This window comes from Populus alba, chromosome 1 (genome assembly GCF_005239225.2).
Source record: "Populus alba chromosome 1, ASM523922v2, whole genome shotgun sequence".
NCBI lineage: Eukaryota > Viridiplantae > Streptophyta > Magnoliopsida > Malpighiales > Salicaceae > Populus > Populus alba.
Window position 1 is genome coordinate 26,679,248 of NC_133284.1, and position 19,991 is coordinate 26,699,238.

The 19,991-nt window shown below is 31.6% G+C and overlaps 2 protein-coding genes across 2 annotated transcripts; both read left to right on the top strand.

The window, feature by feature from the left end:
- The first annotated feature begins 6,851 nt into the window (after positions 1–6,851).
- LOC118045334 (probable ribose-5-phosphate isomerase 2) lies at positions 6,852–8,292 on the top strand. Its single transcript, XM_035053927.2, has one exon. The coding sequence runs from the start codon at positions 7,187–7,189 to the stop codon at positions 8,000–8,002; it is 816 nt and encodes a 271-aa protein (XP_034909818.1). The 5' UTR covers positions 6,852–7,186; the 3' UTR covers positions 8,003–8,292.
- Positions 8,293–14,145: 5,853 nt separating this feature from the next.
- LOC118045335 (sister chromatid cohesion 1 protein 3) lies at positions 14,146–19,417 on the top strand. The gene is made up of 13 exons (XM_035053929.2): positions 14,146–14,423; positions 15,080–15,341; positions 15,424–15,508; positions 15,599–15,660; positions 15,755–16,341; positions 16,430–16,568; positions 16,649–16,785; positions 16,884–17,476; positions 17,838–17,877; positions 17,983–18,028; positions 18,139–18,274; positions 18,826–18,968; positions 19,227–19,417. Exons 1-12 carry the CDS (start codon positions 14,300–14,302, stop codon positions 18,922–18,924), a joined length of 2,310 nt encoding a protein of 769 aa, XP_034909820.1. The 5' UTR covers positions 14,146–14,299; the 3' UTR covers positions 18,925–18,968; positions 19,227–19,417.
- Positions 19,418–19,991: the final 574 nt, after the last annotated feature.

Consider the following 19,991-nt stretch of genomic DNA (forward strand, 5'->3'; position numbering starts at 1 on the left):
TTTTCAGATTTCATTATTTTTCAAATTTTTGTATACATAGTAATTTTATCTCATCAATAATTTTATACCACCTTCTCTGCCATGTCTTTTCTTCTAACTCCACCGTCTTTAATAACTCCACTGCTTTCTTTAACAAACCAAGTCCTGTGATTCTCGAGTTCTTGGCAAAACAATAAGTGAAGTCAGAGGAGTAAACAAGAATTTTTTTTGAAAAATGACATGATTAGAATAAAGTTTTAGGGGAATGATACTATTTGAGAATTTGTTATATAATGATCGACATGTTGTGATTGATTTTTGTAATTTTGATGATGATGATAAACTTGTTTATTATTATGCATCTTCTTGATTCAAAACATGTTATATTATACTTGACTTATTAGGAAAGATATTAAGCCCAGATAATGTGACCACAAAGAAAGGTGGGGGCTATGCTATTGATGAAGCCGGCTCTTCCACTCGTCGTTATAGAGAACATATGTTGTTTGTAATTATATTATGTTATTTTTTTAGCTATGAGTTATTTTTACTATTATTACTTTTGTAATGTTGTTGTAGTTAATTATAATATTGGTTTTAATGTTGTCTTATATATTATGTATTTTTATACTTATTTTAGATAAACATGATTTAACATCATGAATAAATTGTTTAAAATTTCAAATCATTCATTTACAAGTTAAAAAAAGACACATTGTTATGTTTTGTTATTACCATTACCAATTATCTTTACAATTAATAAATAAAAATAATATTTAGAATTAACATGCATTAATTTAGAATTATAATTAACAAATAAAAATAATATTAAAATATTACACCCTCAATTATAGGTTTTAAGTTTAGTAGTTTATGATTTTATTTGGGCTTTGATTGTGGTTATTTAAACTTTGTTTTATACAAAATTTGAAGCTGAGTTTAGGCTAAAATTATGTTTTGATAACATAACCATTATCCAAGCGTCTTTGTATTGAAAAACTGTTATTATTATTATTAGTGTTGATTTAATACATACACAAGTGATTAGTGATTGTTTAATACAAATATAAGTGATAATATCAGTTGTTTAAAACAACTATTATTTTTATTAGTAATTTATTAATAAAACCACAATTTTCATTGGTGACTGAGTAAAAATATCACATTTCTTAAATAATTTTCTATGATGTGCTATATCCTGAAATCCTTTACCAAAATGACAGTGACCAGCTAAGAAAGGTCCAACTTGGAATGTTTTGTTTGGTTTAGGAATGACTGTTTTGGTTTTTGGGTCCAATATATTATTCTTTGTTTAAAGAATTCCAAAAAATTTAATTTTTTTTACATGTTTTAGATCGTTTTGATGTGTTGATCTTAAAAATTATTTTTTAAAAATTTTAAAAAAATATATATCATTTTAATTTATTTTAGCATAAAAATATTTTGAAAAACAACCATAACTAGACTCCCAAACAAGAAAGCTCATTTTATTTGACAATAAGAAGCCAAGCTTTATGGGTTTGGTTAGTGCAAGTGCATGGTAACTTGAATTTGATTATTATATTTGAGGTAACTTTTGTAATTGTGGTTTAAAAAAAATAAGTTTTAAAAAGGTATAATTAGGTTTAATTAGTTGGATTTAGAAACATGTTTGGTAAAAGTTGTGGTTGAAGTTTATATGCAGCAAAAAAACATGTATAAAAATGTTTGGCAGTTGTGTGGTTTTGGTTGCGGTTGCTTTTTAAAGTGCTTTTTACTTGGAAATGCATCAAAATAAATTTTTTATTTTTAAAAAAATTATTTTTAATATCAGCGCATCAAAATGATATGAAAACACAAAAAATATTAATTTAAAGTAAAAAAATTTAATTTTTTTCAAAAACGCTTTTGGAACGCAAAAACAAACAGAGTTTTACGAAACTCAATTACAAAAAACATATAAAAACTGCTTCTCAAAAGTTACTTTTCAAGCTCAATTTTTAGTCAGCCCACAGTAGAAACCATAGTTTGGTGCATGGTTGTTAAAATCGCGATTTTGACACGGCACAGAAAATGCAAAACAAACTCGGATCGTAAAAACAGATCGTAAAATCGTAAGGAATTTTAAATACATTAAAAAAATTTAAGAATCAATTCAAATCAGCCTTGTAATCAATCCAAACATTTTATGATTGTAATTAAATTTTTATTAAAATAAAATAACATAATACATAACAGCCCATCTCTATATTATTATCCAATCAGAAAATAATAGACAGAATCCATTCTCAAAACAAATGCGGTCAAATGAAAAGGGAAAAATCATCCAGTCCAATCTGTCAGTTATCTTTTCTGCATGATCAAAATTCTCATATATTGACGAGCTGGCATTTCATTTCAATATCCTCATTTCAACACCCTCAATTCCCTCAACTAACTTCCAACAATCCCATTGTCAGCTATAATTGACGATGGTTGGCCTTATAACTATACTACAAAATACTCTGCTCTACTTCAGCAAGTTCCACAAACTGGAAAAGTTATTCTTAACTTTATCAAGCCCCTCCAATCCCATCGACAATCTCATCTTCACATACTATCTGACAACACCACCTAGCACTACCAGGGAAAGGAAAGCCATTTTTATGCGTCTTTTTTCCTTGACATCCCACTATTCTCCTGTTCCAATGAAGTCACGATGTCTTCTCCATTCTACTCCTCTCCTGATTATTCAAAAACTTACAGAACCCTTAAACCAGACCTATGAGTTCGGATTTACAAGACATGCATATAGGAAAAACCTTAAAAGCCACCATCAAACCACAATACCTTAAATTCCCATAGCTATAATAAACAAAAGCCTCGAAATTAAAAACCCATATGCATAAAGCTATAAGCATGTAAAACAAATAAAGAAAAGAAAAATCAAGAAACCTGAAGGCATATAACAAAGTCTTTTTTTTTTATCAACATAGAAATCATTGAACTTGTCAAGCTCTTCATTAAGAAATCTAACAAACCATTCTTGCAAATCCACCAAAGGCCTATTAGTATTACCATGAACATCACCAGTGAGCGGAGGAGGGTGTGGATGGAGTTGAAAATTAATGGGGCGATCAAGGTTGAGAGAATCAACGGTGGGAGGTAATTGTTTAAGGAGTTTCTTGAGGGGCTTGTAGCAGAGAAACGTGAATGGTGAGAGAAAGAGATTGAGAGACTGAGGAATCCTCAGTGAGGATTTAGAATTTAGGGATTTTTTCTATTCTGAACGTGAATGGTGAAATCATAAATGTGAAGAGAAGACTGCATAGTGCATCCTCGGTGAATTTGTAATTGTCAATTTGTCACTTTTGCTGGGTTAAAGCCAATAAGCGGTTGACACCTGTCATCAACATTCCTTTTTTATCTCCTGCGAGCAAACTCATTGAATCGGCAGTGAAATCGCGATTTCACCCGATTTTGCCTATTTTCAAATTTTGTGAACGATTTAGCACGTAAAGCCTATATTAACTCGTAAAAACGTACGATTTTATGAGTTGAATCGTGATTTTAACAACCTTGGTTTGGTGTAGTACAAAATACTTATTATGTTTTTTGCACTGCAAACATAAAGACTGTGAGTAAACAAACACAACCGAATAAATTTATAAGCCTAATAGCTTGAAATATTAGATGCATTATAACACTATCTAAATGGTGTGGGGGAATCACTGTTCCCCCACACCTAAATCACTATGGATTACAACAGTAATCCACAGTGTTTTTTTTTTTTTTTTTCAACTTCCCCTCTCTCTTTTTTTCGTTTTTTTTTTCTCTCTCTTTTTTTAAAATTGCTTTCCTTTTTTTTTCCAACTTTTCTTCTTCTTTTTTTTCATTTAATTTTCTTATAAATTTTTTTTTTAATGATTTTACTTTTTAAATATTAAACTGGTTAAAAATTCTGCTTTGTAATTTTTTCCTTTAAAATACTGTGGATTGCTATGGTGTTTTCCCGCATAGTTTTTCTATTTTATTTTTTATATTTTCAAAAATTATATTTGTTGATTTTTTTTTATATTGAGCTGATTAAGAATTTAGTTTTGTAATTTTTTTTTCTTTAAAACATTGTTGATTGCTACAGTGTTTCTCCACATGGTTTTTTTTTTATGATTTTCTCCAAAATTATGTTTTTTTTTTTTTTTTTTTTTAATATTAAGCTGGTTAAAAATTATAGTTACAATATGTGAGGAAAGCACCGTAACTTTCCTCGCAAATTACTATGGATTGCTACAGTGTTTTTTCTCATATGGTTTTTTTTCTGTTTTGTTAAATTTTTTTTTTCTAAAATTGTCTTTGTCAGTTTTATTTTTTAAATATTAAGTTGGTTAAGAATTGCAATTACAAATAAATACAAGTTTTTCCTCACAAAACACTATGGATTGATACAATTTTTCCTCACATGGTTTTTTTTCAGTTTCTTTTGTGTTTTTCTTTTTTGTAATATGTTTTTTTCAAAATTATCTTCATCAATTTTATTTTTTTTAATATCGAGTTGGTTAGAATTTAACTTTGTAATAAAACTTAATCATGTGGGAAAAACACTATAGCTTTCCTCACAAAACATTGTTGAAAATTACTATTAAAAGTCATTATAAATAAGGTTAAATCATGTGGGGAAGCACTGTAGCTTTCATCACAAAACACCATGAATTGCTACAGTGTTTCCAACATGATTTTTTTCCCTTTTTTTGTGTTTTCTTTTAATATTTGTTTTTTCTAAAATTGTCTTTATCGATTTAATTTTTTTTAATATTGAGCTGATTAAGAATTTAGCTTTATAATTTTTTTCTTTAAAACACTGTGAATTATTGCATTGTTTTTCCATATGATTTTTTTATTATTTTTTCCAAAATTATCTTTGTCTATTTTTTTAAAATATTAAGTTGGTTAATAATTATAATTACAATAAAGCTAAATCATATAGAAAAAGCGTTGTAATTTTTTTCACAAAACACTAAGAATTGCTACAGTATTTCTTTAAATGGTTATTTATTTTATTTTATTGGGGAAATCACTATAGTTTTCCTCACAAAACATTATTAATTGCTACAACGTTTTTTCTTATAGGTTTTTTTCCTTCCAAAATTATCTTTGTTGGTTTTTTTAATATTAAGTTGGTAGAAATTTTAGCTTTGTGATTTTTTTGCTTTTTATTAACAGAAAAGCTAAATCATGTGGTGAAAGCAATGTATCTTTCCTCCTAAAACACTGTGAATTGCTACAAATTATTTTGTTTAGTCTTTAAGTTTTGATTATCAACACAACTTTTTTTTCTGTCATGAAATATTAATCCCATCATATATTTAGTTTATATTACTTATCTAGTGCTGGTTTATAATTATAATACAATTAAATATATTTATTTTATAAGCCCGTCGCAGCGGGTGGACATACATCTCGTAATTATCTAAATCCACTCCAAGTATATGATTTTGGGATAAATAAATAAAATATAGTTAGGACAGAGGATGGTTGGCTGGATATGTAGGCACAACAGACGCGGAGAATGGTGAGAGCAAGCAATACCCGTGCCTTTTTGTGTTTTGCTTTTTTGCTCTTTTTTTTTTTTAAATATCAATATTTTGTTGCTGGTTATTATTTTTAGTATTTTTTTTATAAATATATTAAAATAATATTTTTAAATTTATTTTTAACATAAAAAAATTAAAAACAAATAAATTCAGGTAAAAACACAACCAAACAAATGTGGTTGATATTACGTTTCAAAACCCATTTGAAAAATTTTAAAATATTTTTACTTTTTTTTATTATAAAATAATATTTTATATATATATTTTTAGATTAGTTTAATATTTTGATATTAAAATTAATTTAAAAAAATAAAAAAAATATTATTTTAATATATCTTAAAATAAAAAATATTTTTAAAAACAATTATTATATATTTCAAAACACTTTCGTTCGTACTCCTGGAAGCAAAGTAAGCTCAATGATTCCATTCACATGAAGTCAATGGCTCATCTAAAGTGAGACACATTTATTACTTTTATTAAAAAAGTTTTCTTAAAATCATTTATTGAAAGTCATAACCATTGGATTTATAGAATCTTATTTAACGGATGGAATTTATTCGGAAGAAATTAATTGTAATATTAAATTTAATAGAAGAAAATGGGATGACAAGTTGACAACATGCTCTCTGACAACTCCATCCATTGAGCAAAGGATGAAAGAATCTGTATTTTTCTTCCCACTAAACAAAAGATAACAAAAGAAACGACATCGATTTCCATTGCTAGATACCTTTATTATTTTTATACTATTACAGTATACTGGAGAATATAATTATAATAATTTTTTAAAGTATTTTACTTAAAAATATATTAAAATAATATTTTTATTAAAAAAAAAAATTATTTTCATGTTAACATATCAAAATAAACTAAAAACACAAAGAAAAATATTAATTTAAAACAAATAAAAAAATAAAATAAAAAATTAATCTTTTTCAAAAGCACTTATGAAATATAAAAATAAACAAAATATAATAATAAAGTTACTTTTATAAATTAAAAAAATTTAAAAAAATAAATAAAAATTACTTTAATCGAGTTAAATTTAGATAAATCAAATCAAATTCAGGTTTTTAAACAAATTAGTCATGATTTATTTTTCAATCCTAAGTGATCTGCACTTCTAGTGGTTAGAGTCTCTTATGATCCTGTTATCTGAGTTTTGCAAAGTAATGGTGGGTAGTGGAGTAATAATTATTTTTAAAATATTTTTTATTATAAATATATTAAAATAATATTTTTTTTTATTTTTCAAATTTTATTTTTAATATCAGCATATAAAAATAATAATAAAAAACCCAAAAACACAATGTCACTGGCTATGCTTGTTTTCCTGTTCTTCTTTCCTCTGCCGCACTGAACATGCCTCTTTCTTTCTCTTTCGTCATCATCATCGACAACTTGTGTTAAACTAAAAATTGTCACTTTCCTTCCTCTCTATAAATACTTCTTCCCGAAACCGAACCTCTCCATCCTCTCCTCAGCCCCCAGCTCCTAACATGCAAGCCCTACCCTTCCTCCACCACCCAATACAAGATTCTCATCTACATTTCCTTTTTTGGGTCCAATAAAGTTCACATTTTTATCATCTGGGCTGTCTTCATCAATGCAAAACTAGTCCCTTTTTTTTAAGAGAAGCAAAGAAACCTAGAAACATGGCCATTCCTTATCATCATTTCAATCTTGTTACTTCTGAGAAACCAGACATGGAGATGCTTTTTCCATCTCCTGTGGTTTTGACCCAAGATGAGCTTAAAAGAATAGCAGCTTACAAAGCTGTGGAGATGGTGGAATCAGGCATGGTTGTCGGTCTTGGTACTGGTTCAACAGCGAAGCATGCTGTGGATAGAATTGGGGAGCTTTTGCATCAAGGGAAGTTGAAAAACATTATAGGTATACCTACTTCAACAAAAACACATGAACAAGCTTTGTCTTTAGGTATTCCTTTGTCAGATCTTGATTCACACCCTGTTCTTGATATTGCAATTGATGGGGCTGATGAGATTGATCCAAATCTTAATTTAGTTAAAGGTAGAGGTGGGTCTTTGCTGAGAGAGAAAATGGTGGAGGGTGTTTGTAAGAAGTTCGTGGTTATTGTTGACGAGTCTAAATTGGTTAAGTATATTGGGGGTAGTGGTTTGGCTATGCCTGTTGAGATTGTGCCTTTTTGTTGGAAATTTACTGCTAAGAGGTTGCAGGAATTGTTTGAATATGCAGGTTGTGTGGCAAAGTTGAGGACTTTTGCTATTTCTAATGGAATGGAGAATGGTGGGTTGCCCTTTGTTACTGATAATGGGAATTATGTTGTGGATTTGTATTTTAAGAGAGATATTGGGGATTTGAAGGCTGCAAGTGATGCAATTTTGAGGTTAGCAGGCGTGGTTGAGCATGGAATGTTTCTTGATATGGCGACTACTGTTATTGTTGCAGGGGACCTTGGGGTCACCATCAAGAATAAGATTATAAAGTAGTTAGAGATTCATGTAGGAGTTAATTTATCATTTTTGAAGATGTCGGCAAGACGAGTACTGTTGCTGTTCATTGTTTCCACAGGGAAGAGGTTTTTGGTCGCCTTAGCATCAGATTACATGATTCATGAGGATGATTCTCCTCGAATTTTGGTATCGTCTCCGAGTAAGAGGCTTAAATCTTAGAATGGGAGGTTAGAAAATAGGGTTTTATGTCAGCTGAATGATCGAGCACATGTATGTCAGCTGGATTATGATTTATTTAATATAAGAGATGCTTCATTTTTATCACATTCCAAAATAGACCTGTTGGCTTGCTAGATGAATTTGCTCAGATGTTTTTTGCGTGGTACTTGCTGGTTCCACAGCGTAAACATCACTAAGATATTTAACAGAAAATTTGCAATTAGTTTACTTGCACATCAAACATTTTGTTGTAGCTAGAACTGACCATTCTTGCCTTTCTAAGGGGATAGCCATTTTAAATCCCAAGTTTAACTGCAGGATGGGGTCTCTGCCTTAGTAGATTTCTAATACTTGTTATTTTTAATGTTGTTACTGGTGCTTCAAGAAAAGAGCAGTGGTGGTAGGCTTATAAAGAAATTTGGGATTTGTAAGTACATAATTTACAATCATCCACTTTAGAAATTCTTCACGCATGGTGGTCTCACAGAGGTTCTAGCTTCCAGGCTCTTTTATACCTAGCAGGTTGCAGGGCAGAGTGGAGCACAGGTTAATTTTGTTTAGCTAGTACATATAAAATTTCGGGTGACATTGGATTTTCGTGTTGGGTTTTGTTGCTTGAGTCATCCTTCTCAAAGCTAATGGTTTTGTTGAGACACTACTTTCTGATAGAATTGCAATGTCTATGTTAATTGAGATGCCCTTCTCCGTGCTGATGAGACTGGTACAATACTACTTTCTGATTTTAACTTTGGTGAAGTTGGAATGTGATGTTTGTATCTTATGCATTTGCTCAAACCGCTTGCGTGCTTGGTAATTTAAAGCTGTACATGTCTGAAGGATTATAATATTGTCACTGTCCATTCTTAGATTATTTTGCCTTGAATATGCTTGCAGACAAATCAAGAAGGCTTCCTGTTAGCTCTTATTTCACTTTATATCATCTTCTCTCGTGAATAATCTTACTACAGCAGTGAAATGTTCGTGTCTAGTCATATATTTTCTAGATTGCAACCACAATTTGCTTCCTTATTAGCATTTATATAGCTTGAATCAATGTCTGAATCAATTGCTTCACATTCTCTATCTCATTGCTTTCCTCATTTTTTTTCCTCTCTTTTTTGAAAAGCATTGCTGTTGAGCTGATCTCTATCTCAATTTATATTTGCTATTTAAGCTAAAAGGACAGATCGGCAATATGTCACTGTTGCTATTGCCTTGAGTAAGGGTATAACCTATGGTACATCAAGTGCTCATGTGAACATGGGATGGATCCCCAACAGGGATAAGGACAGCTTTTTGTGGTGCAGTACACCAACATATTGAAGGCCAGACTTGTCTCTGAATGGAGGTTAAGCTTCCGTGGTTGCTACAACACAGATGCCTATAGCATTTTAAACCAACTAGGATCTTCTATATTGAGTGATGGGATTTGCTGCTTCAAATTATGAATTTTACAGCTCCATCAGGTTAATCTTGGTTCAAGTCTCTACAAGGTATCAAAAAGGGTTGGCAATAAGGTCTGCATTTCTCATTATCACGTGGTGGCCTCCTCCCTGCTCTTGCTGTAATGGACTCGGGAGGTATGGAGCTACAGAACCATCCATCTTTCTAAAGGAAGAGAGCAATTTTTTGCAACTTTTAGCCTTAATGTGTTGCCTGTAGGTAACAACTTCTGGATATGATTTGCTAATGGATCCACGAAGGTTATGAAGATACAAGGATGTTGTGAAACCTACAACAATAATGATATCACATAAAAAAGAAAACAAGAAAAACACACAGATTTAATATGGTTTGAAAATGTACATACATCTTAAGAATGATGAGTTTTATTTCACTATTTGTCAAATTAGAGTTATATAATATGTATTTATAGTAAACTCTATAGTACAAGAGATATTAATAATTTTCAATAATACCCTTTTATCATATCTTCATATGAGCTATAGATTACAATAATCTCCACCTCGTTGAGCATCCACCTCTTAGGATGAAAATAAAGTAACCATAACTTGAAACTCTATCTACGACACTAGTTGGTGCATCTCCCATGTAACATTTGAAGATAGTAATCAATTTTAAGCAATCTTTGAATTTAAATGTGGTAACAGGCTTTGTTGACATCCTACTGCATTTTCAAATTGTAAACTTCTTCAAGCAATAGTTCACAGAAGAAACTAATTACCTAATCATGTGAACCTCACATTTATATGTTTGGTTGTACGGTACATCTGGTTTCTCTTTCCAACTCTAAAATGACAGGGCTTCTCTATAATGCTCGGAGCATCTTCAATGAAGTTGCTAAATAAATAACTAAAAATAAAAAATAATATTTTAACATTTTTTAATTTATTTTTCATGCTACAAGGGAAAGCTAAACAAAATGATAAAATATCTTTTGTTTCTCACAAGTATTATTTCTATATATCTTTCAAAAGAGTCAAAACTAACAAATTGGAGCTAACAAAAAATAAGCCAATTAAATCTAGCCATGTGTAAAAAAAATAACATCAAAATCATTAAAAAAAATAAAACATTGATTTATCCACTCTAATAGAATTGGCTTTTTAAATGGTTTTTTTTTTCATTGGAATATACTTGATAAAAAAAACTATACTTATATTATTTAAAATATTATTTTATCAATTTATCTTTTTCAAATATTATTTTTGTTGGAGATGCTGTTAGTCGCTGTCCATTATCTTTTCTACTTGATACAAGGAATAAAAGGTTATATTCGTGTGCTTTGTGATTTTTAGGGTAGATGAATTATTGAGAAAAAACTGGATGGACTTCAGTTCATATAGAAGTTTTGGCTGTTAGGAAATATAATATGTAAAATAAAAAATGATTTGTATAAAAAATTATAAATTTATATTGTATTAAAACATCGTTCCAAACCGTGTGTATACCTAAAGGAAACCAACAATGCTTGCATTAGAGAAGTCAATATTTTGTTTTTATGTCCCGTTATAAATCTTCCTTGGAATTTGGCTTCCCCATCCATGCTGTGGCTTCTCACCGTGCTTTTCCTATCCCAGCCTATTTTTTAAATACTACTTGATACGGGAAAAAGAAAAACAGAACAGCTGCTTTATGTTGCTCCATGGCCAGTGTTTTCTTACAAAATTCTGGAGCAGTCGGTCACACGCGCACAAAAATAAAGACTCCTCTGGCTTGTATTCTCAGCCTCTTCATCATAAGGCAACTTTCATGACGTGATCTTTCTCTCTTGATAAGAGATTTGAACTTGGGATTGTTCGCTTCTGGTCACTCTTTCAGCTCTTGTCAAAGGACCAAAGGTTTAAAGCGTCTGTTTCTACTGCTACTCTTACAGGATTCGAACATGTTCTTCGTTGATCGCCGGCCCATGCATGAAGAATATAAATACATGATAAACCCTTGTTTCCTGTATTTCACAACAAAAAGAGTCGCAAATCGCAATGCATGTTTGGATTGGGCGTTTGATGGTCTGGATCGCCTGTTCCATGATGTAGCTTAGAGGCATGCAGAAGCAACTGGTGTCTTCAAACTGAATGCAAGCTCACGGTGATCGATATTTCATATGATCGCAGTGCAGCCTATAGTAAAATACTGATTTTTTATCCCTGCTGTTTTTTTTTTTTTTTTTTAAGTTGTTTCTTTTAGCTGTTTTTTTATGCCTTTTGAAAAATTATTTTTTGCTTTTTTTTTTTGTTTTTTTCAGCAAAATTTTTTTCTTTAATTTAGTTTATTAATGTTTTATTCATGTTAAATTTTTTTATTTAGTTATCAGACTTTCATAACACGTTTTCCGGATTTAACGGGCTAACCTGGTTTGACAAGTTAGCCTAGATTTTTTTTTTTTTGCTTTTATTTCTTTTTAATTAATTTTTTTTAGTTTAGTTTAGTTGTTAATGTTAAATTTCTTTCTATTTAGTTATTAGAATTTTATGACATATATCTCGAGTTTCACGGGTTAACCTAGTTTCACGGGAGAACCTAGTTAATTCTGGGTTGACCCGTCAATTTTTTTATTTATTTTTATTTTCATAAATTTTTTTGTTTAATTTAGTTTGTTAATGTTAAATTTTTTTTATTTAGTTATCAGACTTTCATGACACAAATCCTGAGTTTAACGGGTTAACATGGTTTGACGAGTTAACCCGGATTTGTTTTTTGATTTTTTTTTAATTAATTTTTTTCGTTTAGTTCAGTTTGTTAATGTTCACTTTTGTTTTTTATTTAGTTACCAGACATTCATGACACGGATCCGAGGTTTAACGGTTTAACGGGTTAACTTGGTTTGACAAGTTAACCTGAATTTTTTTTTTTTACTTTTTTTTCTTTTAAATTAATTTTTTTCGTTTAATTTAAATTGTTGATGTTAAATTTTTTTCTATTTAGTTATCAAACTTTTATGACATGGATTTCGGATTTGACGGGTTAACCTGGTTTAATGAGTTAGCTTAGTTAATTTTGGGTTAACCTATTAATTTGTTTTTTCATTTTTAATTATCAAACTTTCATGATGCGAATTCAAGGTATGACGGGTTAACCCAATTAATTTATTTATTTTTTCTTCATTAGTTTTTTTTCTTCCTGCTGGTTTTTTTTCTTTGTTTTTTTCTTTTTAACTAATCTATTTAATTATCACACTTTTATGACACGACCTTGCAGTCAGACCCACGTCCAATGCTATTAGGTCTGGTATTATAGTTCAGATACTTTTATGCTAAGGGTTAACCCAAGTTTAATGTTATTATTAATATTATAAATATTACTCTTGGATCAGGCGTTGCAACCAAACCTAAAGCTCTTGGGTATAATTTTGCAAAAGAACCTAATATTTTTAGATCTTAACTTTTTTTGAAATATAAAAAATAATTGATCCGCGACATCACGCGGGGTATATAACTAGTCCATTATTATACTTGCGCACGTATGTAGATGGAATGGGTTGTTGTTGTTGTTTTTTGTTTTGTTTTGTTTTTTTTTTTTTTTTTTATGAGAATCACAATTGGTGAGAAGAAAATCTTTACAGATAATCAAGTTATAAACAATAATTATAACTGACTAATCCACAAAATTGTTGCATCGAATGCCTTCTGATTTCGTGCCATAAAGAACAAGAACACATTCATTAGCCAAATCAAATTCCAAATTACTTTGATAGATTTTTAAATTTTGGGGAATTAATGTTGCAACTTTTTCAGCATTGATAGAAAATAGAATAACAATAAGCATTAAAGTCTGTGTTAGTAATGTGATTATGATTATTTTTTAAAATATTTTTTATTTAAAAATATATCAATGTAATATTTTTTTATTTCAAAATAATATTTTTTTTATTTTAAAAAAATTATTTTTGATATTTGTACGTCAAAATAATTTAAAAACACCAAAAACATATTGATTTAAAGCAAAGAAAAAAAATAAAAAATATTTAATTTTTTAAAAAATACTTTTAAAATATAAAAACAAACAAAATTTTAATTATAAAATACAATGTAAATTAATTTTTCTACAATAACTTCTATAATACTAAAGATATGTAATAAAGATATACATAAAAACTATAACTACTAGATATACATACAATGTAAGATAGAGATAGACAGAGAGAAAATCATACCTATCTTATAAAAATAATAAAAATTATCTTTTATATTAAAAAAAATTCATATTTATCTTTTTTAGCAATGTAAAATATCTAGCACAAGTTACTTTTCATGTGTTTTTATTTTCAGAAAAATATTGAGCATAATAATTGTAGGAATTTGAAAATAATTAAAACCTAATTCTAAATTGTTTTTTACATTAAATCTTCCAAAACTAAAACCTGTTTTGCCTGATGGTGGACAAGTGTTTCAATCACAAGTAATGTCGTTTCCATCTCATCGTTAATAGAATGGCAGAAGGAGTAAATAACTACATAACGAAGCGCATTTTACAAAAACACAAAAACGAAGCCCCTCACCCTTTGGCGCCAGTATCGTTTCAGGCGCCAAAATTAATTCTCTGAATAAAACCCTAAAACCTCAACCCATTATCTGATAAATGAAAAAAAAAACCTCCCCCACTCTCTCTTGAATTCTCTTTCTCTCTTTAGAATCCAAGAAGAAGAAGAGGAAGATGTTTTATTCGCAGACGTTCTTAGCAAGGAAGGGTCCTTTAGGGACTGTTTGGTGCGCTGCTCATCTTCAACACAGGCTCAAGAAATCTCACTATACCTCCACTGATATCCCCTCCACTGTCGGTCTGTTATCACTCTCTGTTTTTTTTTTTTTGTTAAAAAGAATGATTTTTTTGGATCTTAATTCTGTAATTTTTTGCCTTTTATGATCTGGGCTGTATTTATTTTCATCGATTAAGCTATTTGGTGGCATAAAGATCTCTTATTTTTCTTCAATCTCTTTCGCTTTTTAATGAATTGAGCTGCATTTTTTGATTTGGTACGCTACTTATAGTGTAAATGAATTTGCATTACATTGAGAAAATGAAGGGTTTTGCAGATGTTAATTTTGCAATATTTTTTTAAGGGTAATGGAAATTTTGCAATTTTGTTTTTTCAGTGGTTGGAATTTAGGGTTTTTTTTATTGTTCTTCCAGTTTTGTGGTTCTATTTTTCAAAGAGAATTAATAAATTTGTCTAATTTGTTTTATTGCTTAGTAGGTCTAAATTCCCCACTTTCTTATTTTTCTTGAATTGTAATGAAGATTAATTTGTTAAAGAAATCATCTTTGCTTCTTCGGTGAATGAACCTGGTTTCACAGTGCTTATTTATTTTAATTATTTTGATTCCCCTGTCTGATTTTTAATTTTCAAGTGGTTACATCTAATTTTCTAATATACTGACGGGAGTTGTGGTCATGTTAATTCTTCTTTTTTTAATCTTATGAATGTGTTCTTAGATCGAATTATGTTCCCGGAAGTTCCGATTGCGTTGAGAATGTCAGGCCACCTTTTGCTAGGTGTTGTTCGGATATATAAAAAGAAAGTTGATTACCTTTTCCAAGATTGTACTGTTGTTCTTGCTGGGCTAAACAAGGCTTTCACAACTATAGAAGTTAATTTGCCAGAGAACGCCACAACAGCAACATTCGAGTCAATCACTTTGCCACCGACCCTCAACCTTGATGGCTTTGACATGAGTGATTACTTAGATCCCGAAGGGTAAACTTTAAAATATCTCAAGTTTTTTGTTCATGTTTTTGTGTTTTAAAATTTATTTCTGATTCTATAGGTTTGTTGTTAGGTCCCCGGATAATCATCTCAAGAGTTACGAGGAAATCACGATAACAGATCAAATTTCTCCTTACATCACCATACATGTCGATGAGGTCCATATTATTTTCTATGGTTTGGTGATGATTTTGTACTTTGATATGACTTATTGGAATGCATTATCACTTGCATGAATTTTTGTGTAGGATAATATCTGTCCATCAGTTCCAGAACAGGATCCTAGTTCAGAGGCTAGACCAGTAGATGAGTATGCCCCAAATTGCATTTGAAAGATTCACTCTTTCTTTTTTTGGAATTTAAATGAAGATATCCATCTAATATTAATCCTTTTATAACTACAGTATCCATCCACCACCTCCAGTCAATGGTGACTTGCCTTCTCAAGATACAGGTCAAAGGACTCAGACAGTTGTGAATAACGAGACTGGACCTGGTGCAAGTAATCAGACAGATGTGCTTGTGGACAATATGGATTTTCAAGATCTTGGTCAAAGTGATCAACCAGAAGACCCAATGGATACTGAGGATTTTCGAGATCCTGCTCCAAGTAATCAGACAGAAGTTCTAATGCACACTAGGGATTTTCAGGATCCTGGTCCAAGTAATCAGACATCAGTACCTACTGAGACTCTTAACCAAAGTCTTAGTGGAGAAAATTCCCCTCCAGAAATTGAAGTTATGCGTGATGCTGCCACTGATTTGGGCTCAGAAAGCTTTCCTCCATTGAGTCCGACTAGAAGGGATGATGCAACTGAACCAAATAGATCTTTAGACGAAGTTCTAAATGAGAAGGATTTCCTTTCTCCAATAATGGAAGATGCTTTACCTTCTCTAGAGAAGTCTTTACCATTTCAGCAGCATTCAAAAGCACCTACTTCTGCTGCTTCACAAGATATTCCTGATGTTTTTGACACACATGGGTCATTTGGTGAGAGCATACTTCTTAAATGCTTGGGTTGTAAGTGTCTTTAGGGCTTGTATGTTTACTTTTAACAAGCTTCTTGTTTTTATTTTAGGGGATTTATCACCTCAATTTGCCATTCGTTCAACTCCACCTGCTCAGCAGCCACAACCAGGGCCTCCAGCTGCTCAGCAGCCACGGCCAAGGAGGAGGAGGAGGATGCAATTTGATGAGGCCACAGTGTTGACTAATAGGTAAGATTTGTTATGGGTGCATGTAGGGCTACTTTTTCCATGGCACTGCTTACTGATACAAGTATATGAAACTTTGCTAGGTTTATGAGGAGGGCACTTGAGGATCCTAGTGATCTGATGCGACAGAAGAGGACAAGGTCATCCTCTGTGGTGGGTATATGGAGGTTGAACAATAGTTTGAGAAAGGAACAGATCTTTTATGAGCCTTTGATCACTGGTGAGGGGGTCTTACTTCTAATGAATTTTTTCTTGCTCATTACCTTCAATGTTGTGGAATTGATTTTCAAGAGAATTTTGATGCTTGTCTATCACCAGGGTCTTGTGAAGATTTATGCAAACTTTCTGAGAAGGATTATATTACTACAAAACCTCATTTGACTCTTGAACAGGGAGCTATTTCAGAGCATGGGGTTACAACATCTCATGGCCCTGAAACTGAAGCCATCCCTGAGCCTAGGATGGCAAGCTCTCCTGCTCCCACAGCTGAACCCATCTCAGAGCCTATGATTGCACAATCTCCTGTTCCAGGACGTCAATCTGGCATGGAAAAGGAGCGAACCCAACAGGATCTAGGCTGTTCTTACCACAGTGTTTTACCTGAAATTGATATGGAAATCGAACGACTTCGAAATGATGGAGGTCTTGATGGCAATGACTTTTTATCAGACCTGCCTTCTCCAGCAGTGTCCATGCCTTCTCCAGGAAGATTCATGCCTTCTTCTCTTATAAGAGATGACTTCACTCCCATGCCAATAAGCAGCTTTGGATCAGGAACAGTACCCCAGGAAGGAACATCTACAACAGTGCACACGCCAGGATTTTCAGCTTCCCCTGGAACTTATCAGTTAGGTGAACAAAACACTGGGCTCTCTGATATTCCTGAATTGATGAATACTGCAGAAGATGATGTAAGTCGTTTGTTTTCGTAGACTCTTTATTCCTTTTGTCACATGCTTTTGCATTGACAGTTTCTATAATTGTGTTTCTTTTTAATTGTAATTGCTGCTACTTCTGCATGGCCCATGTTACTCTCAGAGCTAAAATATATGAAGCTGTAGATTTGAAAGTAAGGCATATACATGATATTTCAAACTCCACTTCTCAATAATGCACTTGTGCTTACCATTTTTTCATTATTGTAGATACATAAAGCATAAAACTCATGCCTTATTCCTTGTGTGTCATATCAAACCTTGTTCTTGCAACTTTTCTTCTGAGCTACTTGACGAAGTTAATGATACTCCTGACTCCAATATTATATTTTTGTAGGACCTTGCTAAAATACTAGAAGCAGACAACACACCAGTTGGTAAGCTGATATTTTCTTGTTTCATAGAAATTGAATAATATCAAATGTACACAATTTTATTTTTTAATGCATGATATGTGGATGACATATTTATGCTTATTGCAGGATCCCTAGGTACTCGAGACATTGATTCATTGTCTGTGAGGACAAGGTACTTTCTTTTTCTTTATTCCCCGTGCCTGGAGGAAATTCTTTCCTGTTGATTCAAATTATCAGTTCCTTTTAGCTGCTGTCTTTTTATTTGTTTATGCTGGCATGCAGGGGCGTGGCTAAATATTTAAAAGAACATTCTCCTATTATCCCATTGTCAGAAGAGTCATCTGGAGATATCAGTCTCACCAGTATCTTACAAGGAAAAACAAGAAAGTTATGTGCTCGGATGTTCTTTGAAACAATGGTAAGCTGCAAAGTCATTTCATTCATAATGGATCACTTGTCAATTACCACCAATCTAAACCTTTCTGTGAAAGAGAAAAACCATGAAGGAAAGAAAGCCTCTCCATTTAAACAATGATTGTTTTAAGTGTTTTGAACCTGTCATTGTTCCCTCTCCAATTCCTGTTATCATGACAATAACGCATGTTAGGCATTACTTGGTTTTTTACTCTGGGGCCAAAAAGCAATGATTCAACTTTGAATCTTGAGCAAGAAGCTAGCATTGTAAACCCAGAAAGATAAAATGACACGCTATTGAATCCCAAGACCTAATGCTTCTCATGGTGACCTAATGCTTCTTTAGGCTCCTTGGCACATGGTTCTTATATTGGCAAACTTTTCTTAGTTCCAACATGGTGACTTAGTCCTGAAATTTGTGCTTCATCAAACAATTTTATCTTTAAGCAGTATTCTCATTTTGATGATTCTTACATCTTTTCATAAGCATTAAAAATGCAACCTTTTTCCCTTCACCGTGCTTCGTATTATGTGATCCTTTATGGTGAATTGCAGGTTTTGAAGAGCTATGGGCTTATTGATGTACAGCAGGAGGAACCTTATGGTGACATTGCTTTGAAGTTGACTTCAACGCTATCAAAGGCCCAATTATGAAGTTATAGAAGCTATTTAAAGTGCCTTGCAGGCCTTATGTATAGGTATGGCTATAAGAACTAATATTAACCACAATATTTAGATATTCATTTCTTTTTTGGAGACCTATTGAAAGTGATGTTGATAATTTACTATTTGTCCTGGTTTAATGGCCAATTTACCTGATTACTGAAAAATGAAACAGTTAAAATGTAGATCACCCTCTGAATACTGATTAATATATATATATATATATATAGTACACGCGCACGCAGTACTTGGAAATATCAGGCTATTGATCCGTTCTATTTTATGAATTGCAGTGAGTTCCAAGCAAAAGAGAAGGTTTGAGTGAAGCGGGGGAGTTGTACAGAAGCAGGAATACAAGAGTGGAATTTTGTGAAGTTGAGTAGTAGTCGACATCACTATTAGGAACTGATCTTTGATACTAGGTTTAGAGCCTTTTTTATATTAGATTTAGTGTAGCTGTGAATGTTTTTTAAATTATTTTTTATTTGAAAATATATTAAAATAATATTTTTATTATTATTTAAAAAAAATTAATATTAGCATATTAAAATCATTAAAAAAATATTAATTTAAATCATTGAAAAAAAATGCATGGTGATGGAGATTTTGTAAAACTCACACTGCGAGTGGGGTAAGCAAGTCGGAATGACATGCCTAATCATTGCAATCAACCAGCATTTTAACCAAAGTAACAAGGTCTTCTACTTCTCTCAATCTGCTGTTAATGGATCTGGTAGAAATAGTGAAAAAATAATAAAATGCTTCAGATCCCCTTGTTTCATGTCTAGATCGTTCCATTGAAGAGGACTCGCGTTGCTACTTTCGTACCTCTATCTATGCAGCAGAAACGAAAACCAGCAATTAAAGCGAGCAATTTTGTTTGATGGCTTCTTGAAACAGGTATGGATCAGCATCCAACAGTATGGCGGACCATCTTCCTAATTTTCAAATGCCAAAACGAAACACTCCCATTAGGACACTCAAAACTAGTGCATGCACACTGCACATTTTGTGAGCCTTTGCATCCAAAGTGCTGGATTAGCAGAGCCTGCTCTCAT

What these genes read in the sequence shown, in the direction of transcription:
- LOC118045334 (XM_035053927.2), top strand. Translation starts at nt 7,187, where the DNA reads ATGGCCATTCCTTATCATCATTTCAATCTTGTTACTTCTGAGAAACCA.
- LOC118045335 (XM_035053929.2), top strand. Translation starts at nt 14,300, where the DNA reads ATGTTTTATTCGCAGACGTTCTTAGCAAGGAAGGGTCCTTTAGGGACT. An exon ending in TTATGAGCCTTTGATCACTG is followed by an intron (nt 16,786 to 16,883) that starts GTGAGGGGGTCT and finishes GTCTATCACCAG; the next exon opens with GGTCTTGTGAAGATTTATGC. An exon ending in GGATGTTCTTTGAAACAATG is followed by an intron (nt 18,275 to 18,825) that starts GTAAGCTGCAAA and finishes GGTGAATTGCAG; the next exon opens with GTTTTGAAGAGCTATGGGCT.